Source organism: Salminus brasiliensis, chromosome 3 (genome assembly GCF_030463535.1).
Source record: "Salminus brasiliensis chromosome 3, fSalBra1.hap2, whole genome shotgun sequence".
NCBI classification, from domain to species: domain Eukaryota; kingdom Metazoa; phylum Chordata; class Actinopteri; order Characiformes; family Bryconidae; genus Salminus; species Salminus brasiliensis.
The window spans coordinates 49,854,093-49,881,773 of NC_132880.1; the positions used below are offsets into that span (position 1 = coordinate 49,854,093).

The following is a 27,681-nucleotide window of genomic DNA, read 5'->3' on the forward strand; positions in this document are numbered from 1 at the left end:
AAAGAGCAGCAGGTGTTTGTACATTTAGTTAAAAATGTCAAAACAAAAACTAAGATTCAAGGTTTTGTTCTGGCAGTGAGGGGATGTAGTTATACACTGTATATTTGATCATTTCTATACTATAAATGCTAAAATTGGTCTTATTTTTATTAGCGTCCACCAGAGTTACATACTTGACAAATGTGCACTAAAAAAGACTAGCCTTGTTTATCAGCCTGAACTGAAAAAGAAAAGCTTACCTTGGGTAAAAGTATTCCTAGAGGTCGCTGTAGAGTAAAGGGTAAGAGCCTGAACGGATTTGGGTGTGATTCCCTGCCTAAGGAAGCACACCTCACTATACCAGCACTACATCCCCTTCCTCTAACATGGTCTAACTTCAGGTCGCTCTGGATAAGAGCAGCATTCAAAGAATATAAGTTATTTGCATCCCTAGAAATAATAAACAGAGTGTTTTTAATATACAGTCAGTCTGTCTGTGCACTTATATAAACCACATTTGGGCCACGTGTCAATACTTCCTCGTATTGTGATTAGCTTTGTTACTGTGACGCACAGCCCTGCTTTTCTGAGTATATGATGAATATCGTCATATCGTCTTTTTTTTAGTGTACATTTGTCAAGTATGTAACTCTGGTGGGCGCTAATAAAAATATGACCAATTTTAGCATTTATAGTATAGAAAATTATAAATTGTACAGTGTATAACTACATCCCTCACTGCCAGAACAAAACCTTGAATCTTATTTTTTGTTGTTTTGAGATTTTTAACTAAATGTACAAACGCCTAATTAATTCTATATTATTTTAAATAACTAACTGCAGATTTTTAACAATTGTTAAGAATCTGCCGTTACCGAACTCATTTTGTCCGCAGTCGTGGGTAATGTGATAAATATCACATCATGTGAAAATGTCTTTAAATATTGTGATGTAATAATTTTGCTGAATCGCCCAGCTCTAATACAAACCCTGTTTCCAGAAAAGTTGAGAATTTGTAAATTACTCGCACAAAAAAAGTTTATTAACGAAATAATCTTTCATTAATTCTTTTGAACTTTTATTGCACTGACAAAAGTACAAAGAAACGACTTCTCATGTTTAATGTGAATATAAACAAATATAGAATTTGACGTCTACAAAACAAAAACACAAAAAATGTTAGATAAAAGTGAGAAAAAAAAATTAAACAAATAATTAAGTCGTGTTTTTGAAAAATTCCACAATAAGCAGGTGAGGGTACAAAATTTGGATCAAAAGAAGGATCATTGCCACCACTTCGTGGTTCTTTATTTCAAATAGAACATTTCTCAACTTAAACATCTGAAGAATATGGATATTTCAGTGTCTACCGTCCAAACATACCATAAACAATGCTGTGAACAGATCCAGGGAATTTGAAGAAACAGGAAAAGTAAGGGAGGAAGCCATAGTTGGATGCATGTGGTCTTCCAGCTCTCAGATGATCCTGAATATGAAGCCGTCATGCTACAGTGATAAATACAACCACATGGACTCCAGCACTTCCAAAAAACCACGGTCACTTTCAAGCATCCGCCGCTGCTCCAAGAAATGCAACCTGAAACTCTGGTGTGCAAGGACAAGGACAAGGCCGGCATCAGGCCCAGGCCCATCTCAGATGGGCTGAAGGACAGTGGAAACGAGCTACGGTCAGATGAGTCCACGCTTCAGCTTCTTCTTTGGAAAACCAGACGTCCAGACGTCTAAGTCTCCATTCCAAATTTGACTGTTACCAGTGAAAGGCTCAAAAGCCAGCGTCTGTCACGGCATCGGGGGACATCAGAGCCCACAGCATGGCTGACTCCCATATGTGTGCAGGTTCCATTGACACAGAAGCATATATTGGGATTTTACAGAGACATATGCTGCCATCCAGGCGACGTCCCCTTCCTGGAAAGTCCGTGGTTATTTCAGTAAGACAAAGCCAGGCCTCATTCTGCACTCCCTACAAACAGCCTGCAGTCCAGATCTGTCTCCTGGTGAAAATGCATGGCACGTCACGAGGAGGAGGGTCGGCCAGCGGCGTCCGCAGACCAAAACTTATTGTATTGTTCAAATGACTTTGTAACAATTATGAATGACCAAAAACTATTTTTTATTAATCATAAATAGTGAATAGAAATGGATGCCACGTTAAATATTAATATCATTAATAATATAGTTCATTATCGGCTGGGAAATGTATTAAAAGAAACAGAAAAAAATGAAAAAATGGAAATAATTAAGATTACAGTTTATCATTACTGTTATGCAAATTAGCACTTAAAAACGAATTAGTGTGTGATATTTAAAAATCAATTATTTGAAATACTGGAAAATACGAGGTAAGCAACTGGTGCAATGATTGACATCAAAGGAATAGCTTAGTCAGAAATGTTAATCTTGCTAACAGTGAAAGAAAATAAACATGCACCAAATAGCTGCAGCTGAGCAGCTAAAGCTTCTTATTTTAAACAAGAATGGGCAAAAATCCCACCTGCACAACTGCAGAGCTCTGTATCATCAGTCCCCAAGCTTTAAAATGTGCAATTAATAAGAAAAGTGATGTAACTTAGTGGAAATGGAAACTGTCACCGGTTTCAGGAGTTCTGTGCTGCAGTAAATTCTATATTTGTTAATATTTACAAAAGCACTTCAGCTGTTCAGTGAAAACATTAGAAATCTTTTTTTTATGTTTAAGAGAATTTTTTTATTGCATTTAACAAAAAGTCAAAAACTTTTCCAGAAACTGGGTTTTGTTTTTTAAATGTTGTTTAATTAGAAAGTAAACATTTATTCCGCTGGAAATATAACTTAGTCATGTGTATCGTGCAAAATATCGTGTAAAAAGTTTTTGTATATTGTGATATAAAAATTTTGCCATATCGCCCAGCCTTGATAAGAAAACCCTGTTTCCAGAAATGTACTAAAGCACTAAAAACATCAATCTTTACATTTACAATTTCTTTAAACCTTAGTTTAAAAAAGTAAAAAAAATACTTATGTTTAATGTGAATATAAATATATTTTTAAATTATGTCTACAACACAAAACAAAAGTTAGACGAGACAAAGTAAAAGTAAAGCAAAGAATAATTATGTCAAGTTTTTGTAAAATTATATAATAAGCAGGTGAATTGTGAACAGATGAGGTTATCTTAATTGGGTATAAACAGGGTTTGTATTTTATTGTATTGGGTGTTAAATGAGGAAGTAAGCATTTATTATTATTATATTATTATTATTATAATAATTATTATATGAATTATCATTGTAATTTAGTCATGTGTATCGCGCTAAATATTGTGATATAATATAAATATTGTGATATAAAATATAAATATCGTGCTTTAAATATTGTGATATAATAATTTTGCAGTATCGCCCAGCCCTAATGAGAAAACCCTGTTTTTCCAGAAAAGCTGAGATTTTGTAAATTACTCGCACTAAAAACATCAGTCTCGTTTTCAATTTCATTCATTCTTTTAACCCTTTATTTAACTAGCAAATGTACAAAAATACTTTCAATGCTTAATATGAATATAAACATATTTCGAATTATGTCTATAAAAAAAAAAAAAGTAAAACGTTTAAAGAATAATTAAGTCACATTGTTGTCAAATTCCATAATGAACAGGTGAATTGCGAACAGGTGAGGTTATAGGTTATCTTTATTTGGTATAAACAGGGTTTGTATTTTAAGTGGTGTTTAATTGTGAAGTAAGTATTTAAGTGTCTTTTAAAATAATTATAATTACTACAATGATTATTTATTCAGTACTTAGTGATTATATTTTAATTGAACATTTTTTTTATTTTAGAGACACCAAAATAAATAAATTCTGAAATTCATTAAAAAGTTCAACAGTTCTGCTCCTCACTTTAATTCACATTTCATTCCAATTTGTAAAGCAATAAATTAATACAATTTAATAAATTAATAACAAAAAAATTTAAATCAGTGGTCTCAGACTTTTGGACCACACTGTATGTTGTCTCAGCTCCTTCACCTTTCTAGAAGAAGACTCAGGGCTGTGTACATGCTGTAATTAGTAAAGATGCAGGTAACTGTACCACATTTTCCCCAGTGCAGGATCAAGCTGGTAATAAGACTCGAGCGAGTGAATAGCTCTGGAGGTGAGTGTGCTGTATCCCCTCTGTGAACTGATGTCTCTCTGTGTTGTGTCTCTCAGGTGTGCAGGTGTTTGCCCTCTATAACCATGCTGTGGTGCTCTCTGGTTCTCCACGGTTCTACTCCTTACGGATTCCCCTGCAGGTGCACGCGGAGGCAGGGCTCATCAGCACGGTCGACGCTCACTGGCTAGATCACATGACCCAGCACTTCAGAAGTGGCGCCCAACTCATCGATGGCTACTTTCACTTGGGTGATAATCCTGGTAACGAAGCCAGAAACACATAGAGACAAATACAGTCGTGAAAAACTTTGGACACCCCAAGAAAACCTGTGTATTCTAGAACATATTTAAACATCTGGAGGTCTGATAGATCTTCATGTGATCAACACTGAGAGATGGAGGTGATCTAACTAAACTCACACACCTGAGGAAACGTCTTCAGTCATCATTTATGAAATAGAATTAATAGAAATGTAATTTCCGTGTGAGAATTTAGTTCAACCCCCCAACATTTATCACTCCAGATGAGTAGAATCAGACCAGGAGCAGAAGATCAGCTGCAGATGATCAGAACATGGTTGGAGAGGATTATTCTGGAGGAGTCTGGAGTCTGATTTAAACCTCAGATGTTTACTCTGGTCTGATCTTGATTGATGGTTGAAGTGAGGGGTGAAGAAGATCACCATCATGGTCAGATCCAGAGAGCTCTCTGAGGCCTTCAGAAAGAAGGGTGGAGATGCAGAGGAGTTTGTTGATGGAAGGGGTTTAAACAGATCTCAGAACAGTTAGAGATCAGCCGCTGTTCCACTGTCCACTGTCCACTAAATCATCTACCAGAGGAACAGCTGACCAACATGACCAGATCAGACCATCGTCCACAGCAGAACCTCAAGATCAGTAAAGAAGACTCAAACGGTCCTAAAATATCGTCATGGTAGCATTGAGGTCTCGACACATCTGATGTTAAAGTACAGCATCTAGCATCAGAAATATTTTTAACGAAGGTTTTCCTGGGATGTCCTAATGTTTTTTACTGAATTTGCATATTGTCACCAATGAATGGACCAATAGAAATGCTCCAAAATACTTAGGTTAAGTTGGAATTTTAGGTATGTGAGGTTTTCGCGTGACAGTGATGATAGATACTATCAGAAAGCTTTACTTTTAGGGCATTTTCACACCTCTGGCCGGTTTGATTGCTCTGGTCTGAATCGGTTTAGGAGTTTGTAAACTTGGAGAGTTTTCCTCTTGGTCTGGTTTGTTTTCACACAGGGGAAAAAAATCCAAGCTCATCAAAAGACGCAACAATAAACCATGTGAGAAAGGTCTCTCTGCTGATTGGTCAGACCTTCTCTGGGGCGGAGCAGGAAAGTAAATCCAGGAGCAGGGAGCAGCGGCAGAGATGGCATCTGTCCATAGTTTACCTTGAATGTTAAAACTGGGAATTCCTGTGAAACACTCATATAATTATACACTATTTCAGAATTCCCCAAATTCCCAAAAACCATTAGCTAAAGACTTCAGAGTTCACCACACCAGTATTTTATGGTAAATCTAAGCAAAGTATATCCAAGTTTTTTTTATGTCCCAGGTTAGCACTGTTAGCATTCCGGGTTTCCAGGTTAGCTTTGTTAGCGATAGCAGTTGAGAACACATTAGGACTCTTTGCACATCCAAACCACATGAAAACACGTCCACAGATGGACGCTGGACAGTACTGTGTGTACGACTGATTTCTCTGAATGAGACACAAATAGAAGTGTTAATAAACTGTATAAACTCCTGCTTTTATTACTTTTCTTACTATTTTATTATTATTGTTGCAGTGCGGCCATCTTGGATTTTGAATTCTGGCTTGGTGAGGCTCTCCTGACTGTCCGATCAAGAAATCTGACTTGTGGGGACGTTCCAGTTGAAATTTCCAACTTGGAAGTCAGAAATTCATCCCAGCATCCCAGTTGAAATGGGATGGACCACTGGACCAGTTGAACTGGACCTCAGCAGTATTATCTGGGCAGTGGTCCATGTTAACACCTGGCTACAGGAGCCATTTAGCTCAAGCTAGGGGAGCACACCTGATAGTTGGGTGGGATCGAGGTCAGATCACGTTCTCAGCACAAAGAAACCAGGCCGAGGCCGCCTCCTCTCGAGGGTCCCAATGTACCCAAACGAATCGAAATGCTTTAACCGAACTGATGTGATCACATGATCATATTTCCACTTTTCATTTCTCCACAGAGTCGTCCTCCACCTTAGAGAGTGTATTCATATTCCAGAGTGCTTCTGAGGACATCATGACAGCCACTACCTATGACGCCATTGTCGTTGAGCAGTGGACAGTCATCGACGTAAGGCCTTACTGACCAGTAAACCCATGTCTGTCGTTTAGTCTTCAGACCTAAAGACCATGTGTTTTCTCTGTAGGGTGTTGCAGTAAAAGCAGACTACATCCCCCTGCTCCAGTCCCTCGCTCCATTCGGCTGGAGGCTAATGTGTGTGCTGCCCACTCCCATAGTCAGAACAAACAGGTAATGATGCTGATCTGAGCCTTAATCCTGCTGAAACTGCTGATACTCGCTGTTAACTGGATGTTTTGGGCTTCTGTTTTAGTGACGGCAGCTTGGCCACAAAGCAGATCCTCTTCCTTCAGAGACCTGTGCTGTCCCGCAAGAGGAGAGACTTCACAGTGTGTACAACACACACACATACATGCATACCCTGTGGAAAAAAAAAAAAAAACTATTGGGACACACCTCTTAATCATTAAATATGACCAGTGAATCATTCTAAATTCTGCTTTGCCTGCTTTTTTGATTTGGGATTAGCTCTAAAAATAATTCTATAAATATCAGGATAGTTTTTTATATTTTGATAGCAGCTATCCAGTATTTAGGTCAGAGTTGGTATCTGTACTCAGTATCGGTACTTAGTATTGGCAGATACGTGAAAATACATGATATTGAAAAGGAAAAAGTGGTATCGGTGCATCCCTAATAATTAACAGTACTCTCTTTAGCTATGATGGTTTTAATGTTATGGCTCATTGGTGTATATACACAGCAGGTTACAGAGGTCTACAGTAGGGTCTGCTAGTATCGGATATCGGTCCTGAAATCGTTAGGCTGATCCATGGGACCAGTCCATTCACTGAACCGATTCACAGATTCTCGCACCGCCAGTATTCTAGGCATCATAACTTACAGACATGGGACACAAATCATAGCAAACATCTGACGAGAAGCTCTTTTTTGGTCTTACAGACTTCGAATTTCAGTCAGTCCTGATACATGGTATTGGTATCGGGTATCGGGCGATACGCAAAGTTTAGTATCGTATCGGAACAGAACAAGTTAGATCAGTGCATCCCTACTCTACAGTAAATTACACTGCCAGTCTTTGCCTATGGAAATTGCTGTGCCGCGTGTTTGTGCGCTTGATTTCATTCTAAAACAGTAGCAGTCTAAAATCCCAGCAGTGTTGGTGATGGTAAGAGCTGTCGGGCTGCTTCAGCACCTCACAACCTCAGTTTATTTCTGGCCGCAGATGAAGAGCCTGCTAAAATTAGCCCGGAGCCGTCTCTGACAAACGCGTACAACAGAAACACTGCTTGCAGTTCGTTGATTTGAGATGCTCAGAACGTGAGAAGACTTTCATTGTTGTGTATGTGTGTGTGTGTGTGTGTGTGTGTGTGTGTGTGTGTGTGTGACTGTATTTTTCAGAGGCTTCACCTCAAAGGTCGCAACAAGAGGAACCTGAACAGTAAGGACATTCTGAGCGCTGCATCTTCAGCAGCAGCGGTGGAGAAGGAAACCCAGGCCACGGTGGACAAGAGAGAGGGCTGGATGAAAGGCGAAGAAGAGCTGAACATCGGCCTGAGCGCGAGAGCAAGCCCAGAGAGGAATGGTGGTGATGCAAGGACTACATTACAGGACATTCAGAACCTGCACGGAGCTCCAGAAGAACCGGCAGAGGACAAAAGTGTAAGCACCAGTCCGGACAAAAAGGGCGGAGTCACGTCTCGCGTCTCGCAAGAAGAGGAAGTGAGGCCGCTGGTCCCGGAGCGAGCGCTGTTCTCTGGAGTGTGCTGAGCCAGGAAGTTAGTGAAGTAACACTGAGTCAGTTTATTAGGTACACTCCATGTAAACGCACTTTGTAGGCTTACAATCGTTGGTCCCTTCGTCACTTGTCAGTGTCTATCCACAGGAGCGCTGTCGGCTGGACAGGCACACCTACCATAAAAGCACACTTTGCAGACTTACAGTCGGCCGTAGCTCTCTGTTTCTACACGAGTTATCAGCCATCCTGTCCATCGGAGGCGAGAGAACAGCACTGATATCCCATACACTACATTGACAAAAGTATTGGGACACCTGCTTGTTCATTGTTTCTTCTAAAATCAACGGTATTAAAAAGAGCTGATCCTGCTTCTGTTGGAGTAACTGTCTCTACTGTCCAGAGAAGAAGACTTTCTACTAGATTTAGGAGGAGGAGCATTGCTCCCCAACTCATCCCAATAGTACTGGATGGAGCTCCACCACCATCATTCCAGAGAACACAGCTCTTCCACTGCTCCACAGCTCAATGCCAATAGGATTGGCAGTACTTCTCTACAGGGACTAGACAAGCTGTGTGTGTGCATTTGCACACCTGTGTCAGCAATGGGTGCAAATTAAAGTAGCTGAATGCTTTTATTAAAAGGGGTGTCCACAATTTTTTTTTAAACAAATGAATATTTGATTTATATTTAAAAGAAAAAGAAATCAGGACAGGACTAAGATTTGCCAGAGAACAAAGACAAAGACCAGAACTTCTTTACTCATCTTGAGGTTCTGCTGTTGGGCTGATCTTGTTAGGATGGTCTGATCTGGTCATGTTGGTCAGCTGTTCCTCTGGTAGATGATTTAGTGGACAGTGGAACAGCGGCTGATCTCTAACTGTCCTGAGATCTGTTTAAACCCCTTCCATCTACAGACTCCTCTGCATCTCCACCCTTCTTTCTGAAGGCCTCAGAGAGCTCTCTGGATCTGACCATGATGGTGATCTTCTTCACACCTCACTTCAACCATCAATGAAGATCAGACCAGACTAAACGTCTGAGGTTTAAATCAGACTCCAGACTCCTCCAGAATAATCCTCTCCAACCATGTTCTGATCATCTGCAGCTGATCCTCTGCTCCTGACTCTGATTCTACTCATCTGAAGGAGTGATAAATGTTGGGGGGGTTGAACTAAATTCTCACACGGAAATTACATTTCTATTAATTCTATTTTAATAATGATGACTGAAGACGTTTCCTCAGGTGTGTGAGTTTAGTTAGATCACCTCCGTCTCTCAGTGTTGATCACATGAAGATCTATTAGACCTCCAGATGTTAATACTAATACTTTATTTGGGGGGGGGTCTTAATTTCTTCACACGACTGACACACGAATCATCTGTCCCTGCATCCATTATCAGTTTCTAACCCGAACAATATCTGCTCAATAAACAGCAGCAGGTGGTCCCTGTACACTGATCTACGGGGTGGAAGGGGGCTGCTAAATTATGCAGCAACAGATGGATACAGTCAGTAATTGTAATTCTGTAAAGTGCAGATATGGGGTAGGTGTGTATCTGATGATCGAGTAGTCCTGAGTGTAGGAGGATGAGCACAGCACAAATACTGAACAGCTTCTCACACACAGTCTTTGTCTGGGTTCTTTCTACTGGGAGTCGACAAAGCTATAATATAATCTTAATGTTCATAAGACTGAATATTAAAAGATTTGAGAGTTAATTACCCTTTATGGAGGAAATGTATTTGTAAAGATGTCTTTTGGTGTACCTTTGTCTTTTGTAATCAATTAATCTTGTATATTATTGCCATTAAGTTTTTGGCAGTTGAAGCCTGCAGTCTACAGATGAAGGACAAACAAACAAACAAACAAACAAACAATCAATCAATCTGAGCTTCAGGAAAGAAAATTGTGATATTAAAATGTAAGTATTAAAGTATTTATTGGGATTTGAGAAGATTGCTCATGTAAAAGCAAGTGTTACTGTAGACCTGTATCTTTTCTTTTTTTTTAATAAGCAACAATAAAAAAGATCCAGTCTTAAAAATGTCAAAGCATAATTTATTATTTTACTTTAACTAGAGACACGTTTAATATCCAGACACTTTATTTGTTTAAAAAAACCTGACCTAGCATCAGGGAGCCTGTTCACACCTGCCATCAACATGCGGTTTGTATCCGGATAATATCTGGACCTACCGACCGGATTGTGTTTACACTCATCACTAAAATGTGACCCGACGAGATCCGGTTTTACATTCCTGCCTTAAAAAAAAATAAAAGCACTTAATTTAAATCTTACGTCCTGTCCTCCACATTTGACTCATCTGGGGTAGTAAACACACACACTAGTGAACTAGGGGCAGTGAACACACACATCCAGAGCGGTGGGCAGCCAACTCCAGCACCCAGGGAGCAGAGAGAGGGTGATGAAAATTGTCTGCTGCACGAGACTGAGGACAGTCTAGAGTAATGGTGGGGGTTTTACGATGCTGTGGAGAAATAGAGGGTTCTCATAGTCCTGTAGCGGCTCAGAAAACGCGAAGGAGCCGTCCTATACCCGAGAACAAGCACTTACACAGGGAGAGAGGGCGGCCAAGACCCATGATAAGTGTGTGTAAGTGTGTATATTTAAACAATTGCATTATGTATTTATTCAAATTTATTTTTATTTTTTTGCATTTTCTTAAGATGTATTTGCACTTGTTTGACTGTATCCGGACACACAAAGCATATTTTCCATTTACACTCGCATTAAATGTGGGCAAGTGAGATCCGAACAGGATCCAATCACTGAAGCTCTGTTAACAGCAGGTGTAAAGAGGCTTCCACTAGAAACAGCTGTTCTGCAGCTCACCTCGTCAGTTAATGCAGAGTCTTCAGTCTGAGCCACATCTGTAAACATTAACCCTTTCATTTAGTCTGACAGGGCTCTTAAGTCTGTGCCCTGAAGGCCGGTCTGGCCGGAGTTACGTTACTGACTTACGCCACTGTACAATATCCGGACCTGACCTCGATATCGCCCACGGCGTTACACCGTGTTGAATGTATGTCAGTAGAGTCACTGATTCTGCTGTGTTCCCTCGTCTGCTCTCTGTCGGAGGCGAGGACGAGTCTGTGCACAGACAGCGATATCTATCATGTGTAGGGGAGAGTACAGGGTGTGTCGATGTATCAGTAATAGCGCCTCCATTCACGCAGAGGGGGATCGCACCTGCAACTTCAAAGAGCAGCTCCGACATTAATGTGAAAATATATTATATATTTTAACATTTTTATTATTTATTTCTTTATTTATTATCATTTATTATGCTATGAAATTATAATTAGATCTTAAAATGCTCTTAAATGACCTAGAGCTCAGTCAGATATTAAGCTATAAGATATAAAGCCGATTTAAGCTGGTTTTCTAAATAAATAACACAAAGTTCAGCTTTAAATAACGTAAAAGCACAAAAACAGTCATCCAGACTGCTATTCTATCTTTACCAGTACTGAACAAAGAGGTAAATATACCAAAACTCCAAATGAGAAAAAAATTAAATACATAAAAGCAGGCTTTTCCAGCTTTTCCAGCTTAATTTAGCTGTAATCTCCACAACTCGACCGCACAGCACGTCCTGTGGCTGTATAAATAAGCTGCCGCTTGTAAAGACAGGTGCACAGATGGTGAAAGTGTATTGCACAGTCAGGTAAGAAAAAAGGAACTACTACTAATAATAATTGTGCGTGTAAAATCAAATGAAGTAAAAGAACTGGTCCGTCAGTGCTGTTCCTGACAGCTGAGGTTCTTTAGGGCTGCTACCACCACTTCTCAAACAGGATTCTGTTCTTCGGGAGGCCGAGCTGTTGCAGGTCTGTGCTCAGACCCTCGATCATGGGCGGCGGCCCGCACAGGTAACACAACGTCCGCTCAGGGTCTACATGCTGCCTCAGCTCCTCCTCCGATATCCTCCCACCTGTAAGTGAGGAAATACGGCGTTGAAGAGTTAATGCAGCCTAATAAACTCTTCACATCTGGCACAGCTGTATGACGTGATCATGAGTGGCTCACTGGTTGTGTAGGGCTGCAGGTGTGGCTCTACTGCACGGCCTTGCTGAGTCACGTGGAAGTTGCAGGAGGTTTTATGGGGGAACTCATGGAGAACGCTAATGATGCTGTTCTGGAGAGGGAAATTAAATTATTCATATTTAATCAATGCTTAAAAAAACAAATCACACAAATAGCAGCAGTTTTAATGACTTACTTCATTCATTTCCTCCCAATTTGACTAATTTTATCCCTTATTATCCCAATTCAAGGTGGGTTCTGCTAATGAACCCACCTGTTCGTAGGCCCCCCTTACCACACATCTCCAACATCACCTATTTTCTAACCGGGTATCACCGGGCAGCCGGGTCCCCATCTAACAAACACCTGTGCCAGGGTCACTTAAGAGTGATGAGGGGTGAGAGAGCGCCATCTACCCACCTGGAGAGAGCACAGCCAATTGTGCTCTCTCAGACTCCGGACGCTGATGGCAGAGCGGCATGGCTTGGGTTTCGAACATATAACCCCCTGAGTCATAGTGGCAGCGCATTAGACCGCAGGGCCACTCAGAGCCCCCGCTTCTGCTACCTAATTCCACAGCTAAATATACCGCCCTTAATCTAATCTGATCTAATCTACTCTGATCTAATATAATCTGATCTAATATGATCAAATCTGATCTAACCTAATCTGATCTAATCTAATATGATCTAATATGATCTAATCTAATATGATCTAATCTAATATGATCTAATATGATCCAATATGATCTAATCTAATCTGATCTAATCTAATGAATCTGATTCTGATCAAACATGTTAAATTAAAACATAAGTTTTTTTTGCAAGTAGATTCAGAATATTGAGTTAGATTATTGCATTATATCACCCAATACAGAGGTACTGTAATTGTAAAGAGTAAAAACAGTTAGCCATAACATTAGTACCACAGGTGGAAAAACACTGAAGTGGAAAAATTGATCATCTTCATCTACAGTGTCTCCTGTCTGTCGAGGGGTGGATCTACATATGAGTCAGTGAGTGAACAGTCAGTTCTTGAAGATGATGAAGAGGATGCAGCAGGAAAAATGGAATGAAAGACACTTTGACCAGAACCAAACTGTGATGTTCTAGATAATGACTGGGTCAGAACATCTCCAGAACATCAGACTGCTACTGCACTATGGAGGTTTGGTGGTGGAGCTGCAGGAGGAGAACCTCTCTCCAGAACTGCTGTGTAACGCTGCAGAACCCATAGAGTCATATTAGTGTAGAATCCTGTAGTGTTACTCTACCACCTCAGCCCACATGCTGCTCCACCTTCAGACGGTATAGAGGGAGGACATCCTCAGAGCTGATAATCAGAGGTCATAGGTGTGTGTGCGCTCGTTACCCAGTGTGTTCACTGCAGGCTTCATACACAGACACTCACTTTGAAGAGCAGGTCCTCTGTGTTCTTGGCGCTGTAACAGAGGTGTGTGTGTCCGGGGGTGTACCCGCCCGGCTGTCTGAGCAGGTCGGCCGTGTGCATCAGGATGGAGTACAGGGGGTTAATGCCCACCCCGCCAGCAACCAGCAGCAGGTCCATGACAGGGTCAGATGGGCTGGGGTCAAAGAAGAAATCACCACCCACTCTCACAGCCACGCGAGAGTCCACTGTGCACTGGAGAGAGAGGAGAGGAGAGAGGAGGAAAGGGGAGGAGAGGTGAGGAGATTTCTGAGTGTCTGATAGATTACGGCCCACATCGTGTTTTAAGGTCATCTAGTTCCATCCTATAAGAGCTGAGAGTTTCCTGTTTTACACACCAAAGATCTGGAACACACTACCAATAAACATCGTCAGGCTCCTTCTCTCAATGTTTAAAGAAAACTATTATTATTATTATTATTATTATTATTAACATTAATATTATTACTATTATAACAATAATAATAAAAAAATTGTGTTTAACTATTTTTCAGTCAGGCTCCTTCTCGCTATGTAAAAAAAAAGTTTTTATTTAAAATATTTATTTTATTTTTTGTGTCTTTTTCTGTCAGACTTCTTTTCTCAATGTTTGAAAAAACTATTATTAATATTATTATTATTATTATGATTATTATTATTATTAGAATAAGCATAATGTTTTTGTTAAACAATGAGAGAAGAAGCCTTACTGAAAAATAAACACAATACATAAAATAAATATTTTTAATTAAATAAATAAATACATGTGTTTTTTTAACATAGAGAGAAGGAGCCTGACTGAACTATAGTTAAAACTAAACAAAAGGTTTATTATTATTGCTATTATTATTATTATTATTATTATTAATTAAACCATTTTACTTAGTGTATAGCTATTTTCAATCAGGTTCCTTCTCTCAATGTTATCAACAACATGAATGATTCAGATTTATCAGAAACATATTTTATTTAACATTTAACTATTTTAGTTCTTTCCCTTGTTTTTACTGAAATGTTTGTTATTCATATTTGATCATGTGTTTTTTATTTATTTGAATAATATAAACACACTTGTGCTATTGATAATTTATTGCATTTATTATTGTGATGATCTTTTTGTACTTCTGCTGCTTTATTGAATGAAAGGTATCTATAAATAAATTATTATTATTATCAACATACAGGTGAAGTAGATCTTACAGATAATTTACACTACACACCGTACACCTGCAGTAAACACACAAACAATAATAAATAAAAAAAATACACAATATACAGCTTATTAAAGCACACTCACACACTCCCTCACCTCTGTGTGTATCCAGTGTGCAGGTGGGTGTTCTGTGTACTTCACTGCAAGTTCTATAATTCCTGTTCTCTGCAGAAGCCCCGGGCTGGAGCACACCGAGAAGCCCCCCACCTTCTCCATGCCTGGAATAAAGAAGTCCACCCTGTACACACAAGAGAGTTTGTTTTTTTTTACTTACACACACACACACACACACACTTGTATTATTATTAAAATGCTAATAATAATAATAATAATAATAAAAATAAAAATAATAATAATAAATATGAACAGAATAATTTACTAATTTACATGAATTCACTACTTAGAATTTTCATACTTAGTCTAAAAACACATAACTCCAGCTTTTAGTTTTGAACAATACAAATAAGTTCATTCAAATCTGCAGATATGAAACATCAGTACATTTATTTCATTAATTAATATGAAAATCATAAATCAGAAAACGGTCCAGTGGACTAAGGCGCGGCCACTATGATCAGAGGCTCGCGGGTTTGTATCCCGGCCATGCTGCTGACCATCAAGGCCTCCCAAGAGAGCACAACTGGAGGGGGCGTGTGTTGGTCCACCCTCACTAGTGTCGGGGCATCACATGCGAAGTGTGGGGAGATTAAGTACGGGTTGGGTAACTGACGGTCCAAATTAGGGAGAAAAGCAGAGAAATCGGATCAAATAAATCATCAATAATTAAAAAACAAAAAACAAAGATGAATTGTGTTACTGGTTTATGAGTCTATAACTAGACATATTTTACTCAAATAATAGCAAATAAATAATCTGACCCTGTGTTGTGGTACTGGCGGTGCCCCCTGACTGTGAACTCTAAAGGGTTACAGTGACCGACAGTTGTAGCAAATATACACTACATGGACAAAAGTATTGGGACACCTGCTCATTCACTGGTTCTTCTGAAATCAAGGGTATTCAAAGAGCTGATTCTGCTTTTGTTGGAGTAACTGTCTCTATTGTCCAGAGGAGAAGCCTTTCTACTAGATTTTGGAGAAGGAGCATTGCTGTGAGGATTTGATTGCATTTAGCAGCAAGAGCCAGTTAGTGAGGTTGGATGTTGGATAGCGATCAACACCCCACCACTTCTAGACATGCTGTGTGTGTGTGTGTATGTGTGCGCATGTGCATCTGCACATCTGTGTCAGCATTGAATGCAACTTTCAGTAGCTAAATGCATTCATTAGAAGGGGTGTCCACAAATATTTGGACATGTAGTCCTCACACAGCACACCGTGCTGCAAATCCTGTCCACAAACCCTCACATCCCTCCAGGACGGGCAGCTGTGTGTGGAAATCCAGACCTGGTCCAACACAAATCTAGGAAAGTTTTTAATGTCATAAATACTGCAATAATTTTCACTATGAGAAGAACTCGGCCTTCGCTGGAACATCATCCGACATCTGACCAACCCCAGTGGAGCTGATCTGCACAGAGAACCAACAAATCTGCAGATAATGGAAGAAAGCGATCATTTCCACCGGCTGCTCAGAGCAATTTAACTTTATGTGGAACGCGAGTAACGATACCACATACGCTCCTCCACTACGCTCGCCAGCTCGCCCACTCGCTCACTCTCTCACCGGCCTCTGAATTATTTATCAGCAGCAGAAGAACAACAGTCATATGGTCCGGAGGAGTTTCTCCGCATTCATTTACATAAATCATCCCATGACTTTTTCACCTCACACACACACACACACACACACACACACACACACACACACACATTCCCTAAAATGAATAAGTCACTTCATGCACAAGTAATTGTCTCTCATTTCCTTCAATCGATAACATTCAATTCCACCCCACTCAGTTCTGCACTGCACTGCTAAAACCACCCCTGAAATGAATAAATGATCCTTCTGCATTGAATCACACTTTAACGTCTCCTTTATTGAGTTATTGTCAAACTAAAGCACCACAGAGTGAGTGTTTAACCGGGCCCTTCAGCCCAGAGTCAGATGATCAGATTCCACCAGAGCTTTTGTGCCCGAGACCCAGACCCAGACCCAGACCAGCCAGACGCTTTAATCAACCAAGCCCCACAAAAGTTTGTGGACGCCCCTTCTAATTAATGCATTCCGTTAAGTTGCACCCCTTGCTGACACAAGTCACTGTAGAGAAGACGTACTGCCAATAGAATAGGATCAACATCATGCTGCCTAATAATGCCAGGGGTGGGCTAGAGGGGTATAAAGCCCACCAGCATTGAGGAGCTGTGGAGCAGTGGAAGAACTGTGTTCTCTGGAATGATGGTGGTGGAGCTACATCCAGTACTTTTGATTGGGATAAGTTGGAGATGATGAGGTGGGGTGGTGATCATCATCATCCAACACCCTAAACTGACTAATGCTGTTGTTGCTGAATGCCATCAAATCCTCACAGCAATGCTCCTCCAAAATCTAGTAGAAAGCCTTCTTCCCCCCAACAAAAGCAGGAGAAACTTTGAAGCCTTGATTTCAGAAGAAACAGTGAAGGAGCAGGTGTCCCAATACTTTTGTCCATATAGTGTAACATTAAAACCACAGACTGGGTCAGAACATCTTCAGAACATCAGGCAGGTCTGGTGGGTTTCCTGGTGTTCCTGGTATGCAGTGGTCAGTACCTACCAAAACTGCTCCAGAGAGGACAACTGGTGAACCGGTAACAGGGTCATGGGCATCCAAAGTTCACCTGGAGGTCCCACCTCACAACTTACAGGACTGAAAGGATCTGCTGCTACAGTAACTGACTCTCAGTCTAACCCCAAAGCCACGGCGTCTCTGGTGGTTTCTGTGGTCTCGTCCTGAGGTTCACGCGGTGCAGTGAGAACCTGAACTGTGCTGGGAGGGACAGAGCTGGTGGTGAACGCAATTAACAGAAGTTTCTGGACGCTGAGCGGTGCGGAGTGGAGTGTCCCGTGTGTGATGGCCTTTAGCTTTAGCGGAGACTCTCAGTGCCTGTGTTGCTGCGAGAGCGGCAGTGAAAACCAACGCAAATTAGCAGCTATACATTATCTAATTAATTTCCTGAGCACTAATTTAAACGAGCGTTTGAGTGTTTACTGCAACTACTGTGCAAGCTAATTGTGTGGAGCCGCAGGGGAGAAGAGCGAGAGCCGCATGTTGACAACCTCCTGGGTTGGTGGCAGGACCACTTGTTGTCTTCAGTGTTGAAAGGAGCACAAAACCAGAAAACACCAAGATTTCCATCGATTCCTCAGAGACAGTTACTCCAACGCAGGAGAGAGTCCCTTTAATAGCCTTGATGTCAGAAGAAACAATGAAGGAGCAGGTGTCCCAATACTTTTGTCAATATAGTGTAACATTAAAACCACTGATAGCGTCCGAGAATCATCCGAAAACACCAGGCAACAAAGGTTCCCGGTGTGCAGTGGTCCGTACCTACCGAAAATGCTCCATGGAAGGACAGAGAAGTACTGCCAAAAGAATAGGACTCTCTGGAGCAGATCTGCTGTGGGAGGGCAGTGGTGGCTCAGCGGTTAGAGCTCCGAGCTTTTGATGACAGGGTTGTGGGTTCGATACCCGGGCTCGGCAGGCTGCCACTCGGATGTGTGTGTGTGTGTACACTGTGCATTACCGCAGTCACTCAAACCCTCCGCTTGCATTCAAAACCCAAATTATGAGTATTTAAGCTTACAGTGCCCTCTTCTGGTCATCTGATGTAAACACATGCCCTTCTACTGCCCAACACCGACGTGATCCCAAACGAACAGCTGTCTGACCCAGGATTTAACCCTAAAATAATAAAGCTCTAAAAATAGACACTGATGCTCCAACACTGTCCAACCCTACATGACCTTCCGCACGTTGATGCTCCTGCTGGTTGCCGTTGCCGTGGCAACCGACAAAGCAGAAAGGCCTCAGATTGACCGCTTTCCACCACGCCCACTGCTCACTAAGCCCCACTACCGCATGCTTGTTATCAACCCCATAATGTGTATTTCTCAAATGCACAGAGAGACCCGCTGACGGGTGGATATCATCGCGGTCATACAAAAACCCTGTATCTCCAGAATGGCAGCTTTACGGGAGAATTCTGAACTTTTAATGGACGTCAGTGAAGAAAGTAAAAGATTTGGTTCCAGGTAATTTTGGAGCATTTCTATTGGTCTGTTCATCATGAAATTCTTATACAGGATAAAGATATTAGAGATACGAGGTTTTTGTGTGACCACTAAACAATCCCAGTTCTCACCACTGGCCCGCTCGGAAGCTGAAGTCGGGATGGGGCACCTCCAGCTGCAGCCTCTTCACCTTCCCAGACTCATTTGTGATGCCACACACTCGGGCAGAGAACAGGGCCTGTAAACACACACACACACACACACACACACACACACACACACACACACACACATTGTTCTGGATGAGAAAAGAACTCTCTCAGTGACAAAGGAAAACTGGGGTACAGCTATCGGACGGACGCTCTACAGCATGCAGGACCAGATTTGTGAAAGACCACCACAGCAGCCGGACCACTGAAAAGCCCCGAGAACAAAACCCAGCTTACAGTGTTCTGAAAGGTCGGTACTGGTCTGGAACAGTCCAGTCTCCAGTCCCTCAGAGACAACCAACCCATTCCAGAGTGACTGAAAGAGGGAGAGGGATCTGCTGATCAAAGCTCACCACAGTAACTGTCCACTGACTCAACCGCCTGATGAAGTGGCAGGTGTGGCAGCAGCTGGTGGCAGCTGGTGGTGGCAGCAGGATGAACAGTACAGAAGAAGGTACAGAACTGCGCAGACACAAACGGATGCCTCCGATCCCGATAACACAGCTGTGGAGTTCATCCAGGACGATACCAGACTGACCTGGGCTGTGTCCCAATTTCATACTAATTACAAATACTCACTACGTTTTGAGTATGCAGTGTGTAGCAGAGAGAAAAGTGTCCAAGTTGAGTATACTCAAATATCCGCCACGCAAACTCAGAACCGGTCGGCTTTTGAGTGTGGTATTGATGGACGCTTCTCCCACAATGCAGTGCAACAGCGACTGCAGCAGGAGTATGTATCATATGTTGGCATAGCAACGCCTGATCACCTCCCGTTAGTATGTTTGTGGACACCCCTTTTAATAAATAAATAAATGTATTCAGCTACTTTAAGCTGCAACCACACACACACACACACACACACACACACACACACACACACACAGCTTGTCTAGTCCCTGTAGGGAAGAAGTACAGCCAATAGAATAGGACTCTCTGGAGCAGATCAATAAACATCACCATGCTGCCTAATAATGCCAGGCGTGGGCTAGAGGGGTATAAAGCCCCCCCAGCATTGAGGAGCTGTGGAGCAGCGGAGGAACTGTGTGTGCATCCATCCAGTACTTTTGGGATGAGGAGTTGGGGAGTTTGGGATGATGAGGTGGGGTGGTGATCCTCCTCTTCATCCAACATCCTGACCTCACTAACGCTCTTGTCGCTGAATGCAATCAAATCCTCACAGATTTTTGTTCCTCCAAAATATAGTAGAAAGTCTTCTTCTCTGGACAGTAGAGACAGTCACTCCAACAAAAGCAGGATCAGCTCTTTATAAAAGCCTTGATTTCAGAAGAAACACTGAATGAGCAGGTGTCCAAATACTTTTGTCTACTGCAGTCTGTCTGTTGTTTTAAACCAGGTTTATTATGAGACTGTTATTAATGCAGGGCCGTTCCTGAGCGTTTCACCTGCCTTTAATGAAGTGAAAGTTCAGTCATGTAAGATTGGGACACGAGTCAAATGACATCACACCTACACATGATGTGTGTGTGACCCCTCACCCAAATACACTGTTTTACAGACCTGCCTGGATCTGAGCCACAAGGTATCTGAGAGAGGCCGAGGCCGAGGCAGAGGCAGAGGCAGCTGTGCAGGAACAGTGAGGAGTCTTAAAGATCAGATTTGATCAGATCTCTATCTAATCACAGCAGATTCCTCCTGAAGAACAGCTGAACTGTCACCGTTCACAAACCCGCCCCTCTGACCGGCCTGAGATTTCCCATCACTGCCCCCTGTGACCATCTCTGGAACTGAGACTCGAGGGCCCTCAGTGATCTTCACACGTTTATCATCATCATTATTATTATTATTATTATTATTATTATTATTATTATTAAATGTCTGTTTCCTGCTGTAGCACGTCAGGAATGTTTTTTTAGATGCTAAATAAATAAATAATTATACATGAATCAATAGTTATAAGGTAATTATCATAGTAATAACACTTATTAATGTTAATATTATTACTACTGTTAATAAAATTCAACTTTGTTGCTCTTTCATTATATTCTATTATTATTCTATTGTATAGTTTTATAAAACATTTACATATTTTATATCTATTCTATTCTTTTTACTTTACACACATTGTTCTTGTTTAAAGTATTTATAAATATAGTGTAATTATAAATAACAAAATAAATATTGTAATTAGTCAATTCTAAAAATAAATAGTTATAAGTGCTATTAAAAATAAAATAGAAATAATAATAATAATAATAATCAAGTGTATCACAGTGACACAGTGACTCACCTCTTGCCTGTAAACACTAGCCGTCCGTTCAAGGTGGTCCGTCTGTCTTGATGACATTTTCCTAGTGTAGTAAAAACAGGCAAGTTAGAGAAATAACACAAACACACACACACATACACACACATACACACACACATACACACACACATACACACACACGTCAGACCACCTGTTAACTGACTTTACTGACTGTTTACTCACCGCAGAGTCCCGGATGAACACAGCAGGCCTGATCTGGACACTGCTGACCCCACACACCCGGCGATGCTTCTAGCCGCGTTTTTTATAAACCACGGGACGTTCATGGCAGGGAGAGCTGAGGTCTGTACTCAGAGCGGGTTCTGTCAAGCATAGGTAGAGGATTCAGGTCCAGAAAGTAATGATCCACCCCGGACTTTGTCTCGACCGCCTGGGCGGCTCTGCGGCAGCTCGGCTTTACTGTCCGGTTATTCAGTAACTAACAGGGAGAGGAGTACTGGTCACCAGCCCAGAGAACAAACCCAGTGCACTGTACTGCTGCGAGGAACGATCACAGGGGGGCACGGCGTAAATCTGAGGATTTGGGGGGTTTACAACAAATAAATAAATAAATAAATAAATAAATAAATACATCTATTTTTAGATGCTCACTAATGTTCAGATAAGAGCAATGGTTGCCAGAGAAGTTTTAATTGGAGTGATTTAAACCTTTAGTAAATTGCAATAAATTAGAATACTAAATAAATCAGAAAAACAAATAAACAAAGTTAACTGGCGGCCACTGAGGGCCACCGAGGGCCACCGAGGGCCACACTGCACCTGTGATATAGGTGACTTTGCACTGACAGCATAAACCAGCAATAAACCATCATAAACCAACTAAACCAGCATAAACCAGCTAAACCAGCATAAACCATCATAAACCAACTAAACCATCATAAACCATCATAAACCAGCATAAACCAGCATAAACCAGCATAAACCATCATAAACCATCATAAACCAACTAAACCAGCAATAAACCATCATAAACCAGCATAAACCAGCATAAACCAGCTAAACCAGCAATAAACCATCATAAACCAGCTAAACCAGCATAAACCAGCTAAACCAGCAATAAACCATCATAAACCAACTAAACCAGCATAAACCAGCTAAACCAGCATAAACCAGCAATAAACCATCATAAACCAGCTAAACCATCATAAACCAGCATAAACCATCATAAACCAGCATAAACCAACTAAACCAGCATAAACCAACTAAACCATCATAAACCAGCTAAACCAGCATAAACCAGCTAAACCAGCATAAACCAGCATAAACCAGCTAAACCATCATAAACCAGCATAAACCAACTAAACCAGCTAAACCATCATAAACCAGCTAAACCAGCATAAACCAGCTAAACCAGCAATAAACCATCATAAACCAGCTAAACCAGCATAAACCAGCAATAAACCATCATAAACCAGCTAAACCAGCAATAAACCATCATAAACCAGCATAAACCAACTAAACCAGCATAAACCAACTAAACCATCATAAACCAGCTAAACCAGCATAAACCAGCTAAACCAGCATTAAACCATCATAAACCAGCTAAACCATCATAAACCAGCTAAACCAGCATAAACCAGCTAAACAAGCAATAAACCATCATAAACCAGCTAAACCATCATAAACCAGCATAAACCAGCTAAACCAGCATAAACCAGCTAAACCAGCATTAAACCATCATAAACCAGCTAAACCAGCATAAACCAGCTAAACCAGCAATAAACCATCATAAACCAGCTAAACCATCATAAACCAGCATAAACCAGCTAAACCAGCAATAAACCAGCATAAACCAACTAAACCAGCATAAACCAGCATAAACCATCATAAACCATCATAAACCATCATAAACCAGCAATAAACCAGCAATAAACCAGCATAAACCAGCTAAACCAGCAATAAACCAGCATAAACCAGCATAAACCAGCATAAACCATCAAAAACCAGCATAAACCAGCATAAACCAGCTAAACCAGCAAAAACCATCATAAACCAACTAAACCAGCATAAACCAACTAAACCATAATAAACCAGCATAAACCAGCATAAACCATCATAAACCAACTAAACCATCATAAACCAACTAAACCAACTAAACCATCATAAACATTCATAAACCAACTAAACCAGCTAAACCATCATAAACCAACTAAACCAGCAATAAACCATCATAAACCAGCTAAACCATCATAAACAAGCTAAACCAGCAATAAACCAACTAAACCAGCTAAACCAGCTAAACCATCATAAACCAACTAAACCAGCATAAACCATCATAAACCACCTAAACCAGCACAAACCAACTAAACCAGCACAAACCAACTAAACCAGCATAAACCAGCTAAACCATCACAAACCAACTAAACCATCACAAACCAACTAAACCATCACAAACCATCATAAACCAGCATAAACCAACTAAACCAGCATAAACCAACTAAACCAACTAAACCATCATAAACCAGCACAAACCAACTAAACCAGCACAAACCAACTAAACCAGCTAAACCATCATAAACCAGCATAAACCAACTAAACCATCACAAACCAACTAAACCAGCTAAACCATCATAAACCAGCATAAACCAACTAAACCAGCACAAAACAACTAAACCAGCACAAACCAACTAAACCAGCACAAACCAACTAAGCCATCATAAACCAACTAAACCATCACAAACCAACTAAACCAGCTAAACCGTCATAAACCAACTAAATAAGCTAAACCAACTAAACCAGCTAAACCATCATTAACAAGCTAAACCAGCAATAAACCAACTAAACCAGCTAAACCAGCTAAACCATCATAAACCAACTAAACCAGCATAAACCATCATAAACCACCTAAACCAGCACAAACCAACTAAACCAGCACAAACCAACTAAACCAGCATAAACCAGCTAAACCATCACAAACCAACTAAACCATCACAAACCAACTAAACCATCACAAACCATCATGAACCAGCATAAACCAACTAAACCAGCATAAACCAACTAAACCAGCATAAACCAACTAAACCAGCTAAACCATCATAAACCAGCACAAACCAACTAAACCAGCACAAACCAACTAAACCAGCTAAACCATCATAAACCAGCATAAACCAACTAAACCATCACAAACCAACTAAACCAGCTAAACCATCATAAACCAGCATAAACCAACTAAACCAGCACAAAACAACTAAACCAGCACAAACCAACTAAACCAGCACAAACCAACTAAGCCATCATAAACCAACTAAACCATCACAAACCAACTAAACCAGCTAAACCATCATAAACCAACACAAACCAGCTAAACCAGCTAAACCATCATAAACCAACTAAACCAGCTAAACCAGCATAAACCAGCATAAACCAACTAAACCATCACAAACCAGCTAAACCATCATAAACCAACTAAATCAGCTAAACCAGCATAAACCAACTAAACCAGCACAAACCAGCTAAACCATCATAAACCAGCTAAACCAGCACAACCAGCTAAACCAGCACAAACCAACTAAACCAGCACAAACCAGCACAAACCAGCACAAACCAGCTAAACCAGCATAAACCAAATAAACCAGCACAAACCAGCACAAGCCAGCTAAACCAGCATAAACCAAATAAACCAGCACAAACCAACTAAACCATCAAAAACCAGCTAAACCATCATAAACCATCATAAACCAACTAAACCAGCAATAAACCATCATAAACCAGCATAAACCAGCTAAACCATCATAAACCAGCATAAACCAACTAAACCAGCTAAACCAGCAATAAACCATCATAAACCAGCAATAAACCATCATAAACCAGCAATAAACCATCATAAACCAGCGAAACCAGCAATAAACCATCATAAACCAGCTAAACCATCATAAACCAGCTAAACCAGCATAAACCAGCAATAAACCATCATAAACCAGCATAAACCATCATAAACCAGCATAAACCAACTAAACCAGCAATAAACCATCATAAACCAGCATAAACCAACTAAACCAGCATAAACCAACTAAACCAGCATAAACCAGCTAAACCAGCATTAAACCAGCTAAACCAGCATTAAACCATCATAAACCAGCTAAACCATCATAAACCAGCTAAACCAGCAATAAACCATCATAAACCAGCTAAACCATCATAAACCAGCATAAACCAGCATAAACCAGCAATAAACCAGCATAAACCAACTAAACCAGCATAAACCAACTAAACCATCATAAACCAGCATAAACCAGCATAAACCAGCAATAAACCAGCATAAACCAGCATAAACCAGTTAAACCAGCTAAACCAGCAATAAACCAGCATAAACCAGCATAAACCAGCACAAACCAACTAAACCATCATAAACCAACTAAACCATCACAAACCAACTAAACCAGCTGAACCATCATAAACCAGAATAAACCAACTAAACCAGCATAAACCAACTAAACCAGCTAAACCATCATAAACCAGCACAAACCAACTAAACCAGCTAAACCATCATAAACCAGCATAAACCAACTAAACCAGCACAAACCAACTAAACCAGCACAAACCAACTAAACCAGCACAAACCAACTAAGCCATCATAAACCAACTAAACCACCACAAACCAACTAAACCAGCTAAACCATCATAAACCAACACAAACCAGCTAAACCAGCTAAACCATCATAAACCAACTAAACCAGCTAAACCAGCATAAACCAGCATAAACCAACTAAACCATCACAAACCAGCTAAACCAGCTAAACCATCATAAACCAACTAAATCAGCTAAACCAGCATAAACCAACTAAACCAGCACAAACCAGCTAAACCATCATAAACCAGCTAAACCAGCACAAACCAACTAAACCAGCATAAACCAACTAAACCAGCACAAACCAGCACAAACCAGCTAAACCAGCATAAACCAAATAAACCAGCACAAACCAGCTAAACCAGCTAAACCAGCATAAACCAACTAAACCAGCACAAACCAGCTAAACCAGCACAAACCAACTAATCCAGCTAAACCATCATAAACCAACTAAACCATCACAAACCAACTAAACCAGCTAAACCAGCTAAACCATCATAAACCAGCATAAACCAACATAAACCAACTAAACCAGCACAAACCAGCAAAAACCAGCACAAACCAGCTAAACCATCATAAACCAACTAAACCAGCATAAACCAGCATAAACCAGCTAAACCAGCATAAACCAACTAAACCAGATAAACCAGCATAAACCAGCTAAACCATCATAAACCAGCTAAACCATCATAAACCAGCACAAACCAGCTAAACCAGATAAACCAGCACAAACCAGCTAAACCATCATAAACCAGCTAAACCATCATAAACCAGCACAAACCAGCTAAACCAGATAAACCAGCACAAACCAGCTAAACCAGCTAAACCATCATAAACCAGCTAAACCAGCATAAACCAGCATAAACCAAATAAACCAGCACAAACCAACTAAACCATCAAAAACCAGCTAAACCATCATAAACCATCATAAACCAACTAAACCAGCAATAAACCATCATAAACCAGCATAAACCAGCTAAACCATCATAAACCAGCATAAACCAACTAAACCAGCTAAACCAGCAATAAACCATCATAAACCAGCAATAAACCATCATAAACCAGCTAAACCAGCAATAAACCATCATAAACCAGCTAAACCATCATAAACCAGCTAAACCAGCATAAACCAGCAATAAACCATCATAAATCAGCATAAACCAGCATAAACCATCATAAACCAGCATAAACCAGCATAAACCAGCAATAAACCATCATAAACCAGCAATAAACCATCATAAACCAGCATAAACCAACTAAACCATCATAAACCAGCTAAACCAGCATAAACCAGCAATAAACCATCATAAACCAGCAATAAACCATCATAAACCAGCTAAACCATCATAAACCAGCTAAACCATCATAAATCAGCATAAACCAGCATAAACCAGCATAAACCAGCAATAAACCATCATAAACCAGCATAAACCAACTAAACCATCATAAACCAGCTAAACCAGCATAAACCAGCTAAACCATCATTAAACCAACTAAACCAGCATAAACCAACTAAACCATCATAAACCATCATAAACCAGCATAAACCAGCAATAAACCAGCATA

General features: G+C 40.5%; 2 protein-coding genes across 3 annotated transcripts in view; one reads left to right on the forward strand and one right to left on the reverse strand.

Moving 5' to 3' along the window:
• rftn1a (raftlin, lipid raft linker 1a) overlaps positions 1-10,348 on the forward strand; it is a 36,215-nt gene extending 25,867 nt beyond the window's left edge. The window contains exons 6-10 of the mRNA XM_072676471.1: positions 4,190-4,393; positions 6,371-6,480; positions 6,557-6,660; positions 6,743-6,818; positions 7,852-10,348. Coding sequence (XP_072532572.1) covers positions 4,190-4,393; positions 6,371-6,480; positions 6,557-6,660; positions 6,743-6,818; positions 7,852-8,220 — 863 coding nt within the window. The 3' untranslated portion in view covers positions 8,221-10,348. The remainder of the gene's footprint in view (positions 1-4,189; positions 4,394-6,370; positions 6,481-6,556; positions 6,661-6,742; positions 6,819-7,851) is intronic.
• Positions 9,565-27,681, reverse strand: part of oxnad1 (oxidoreductase NAD-binding domain containing 1) — a 32,739-nt gene continuing 14,622 nt past the window's right edge. Inside the window, exons 1-7 of one of the 2 annotated variants that reach the window (XM_072676473.1) lie at positions 21,711-21,829; positions 21,510-21,570; positions 19,181-19,287; positions 14,974-15,115; positions 13,650-13,880; positions 12,243-12,351; positions 9,565-12,147 (exon numbers count right to left, since the gene is read on the reverse strand). In XM_072676473.1, coding sequence (XP_072532574.1) covers positions 11,990-12,147; positions 12,243-12,351; positions 13,650-13,880; positions 14,974-15,115; positions 19,181-19,287; positions 21,510-21,570; positions 21,711-21,814 — 912 coding nt within the window. In that variant the 5' untranslated portion in view covers positions 21,815-21,829 and the 3' untranslated portion in view covers positions 9,565-11,989. Of the gene's footprint in view, positions 12,148-12,242; positions 12,352-13,649; positions 13,881-14,973; positions 15,116-19,180; positions 19,288-21,509; positions 21,571-21,710; positions 21,851-27,681 lie in introns of those variants that run through there. The other variant, XM_072676472.1, reaches the window with a different exon arrangement.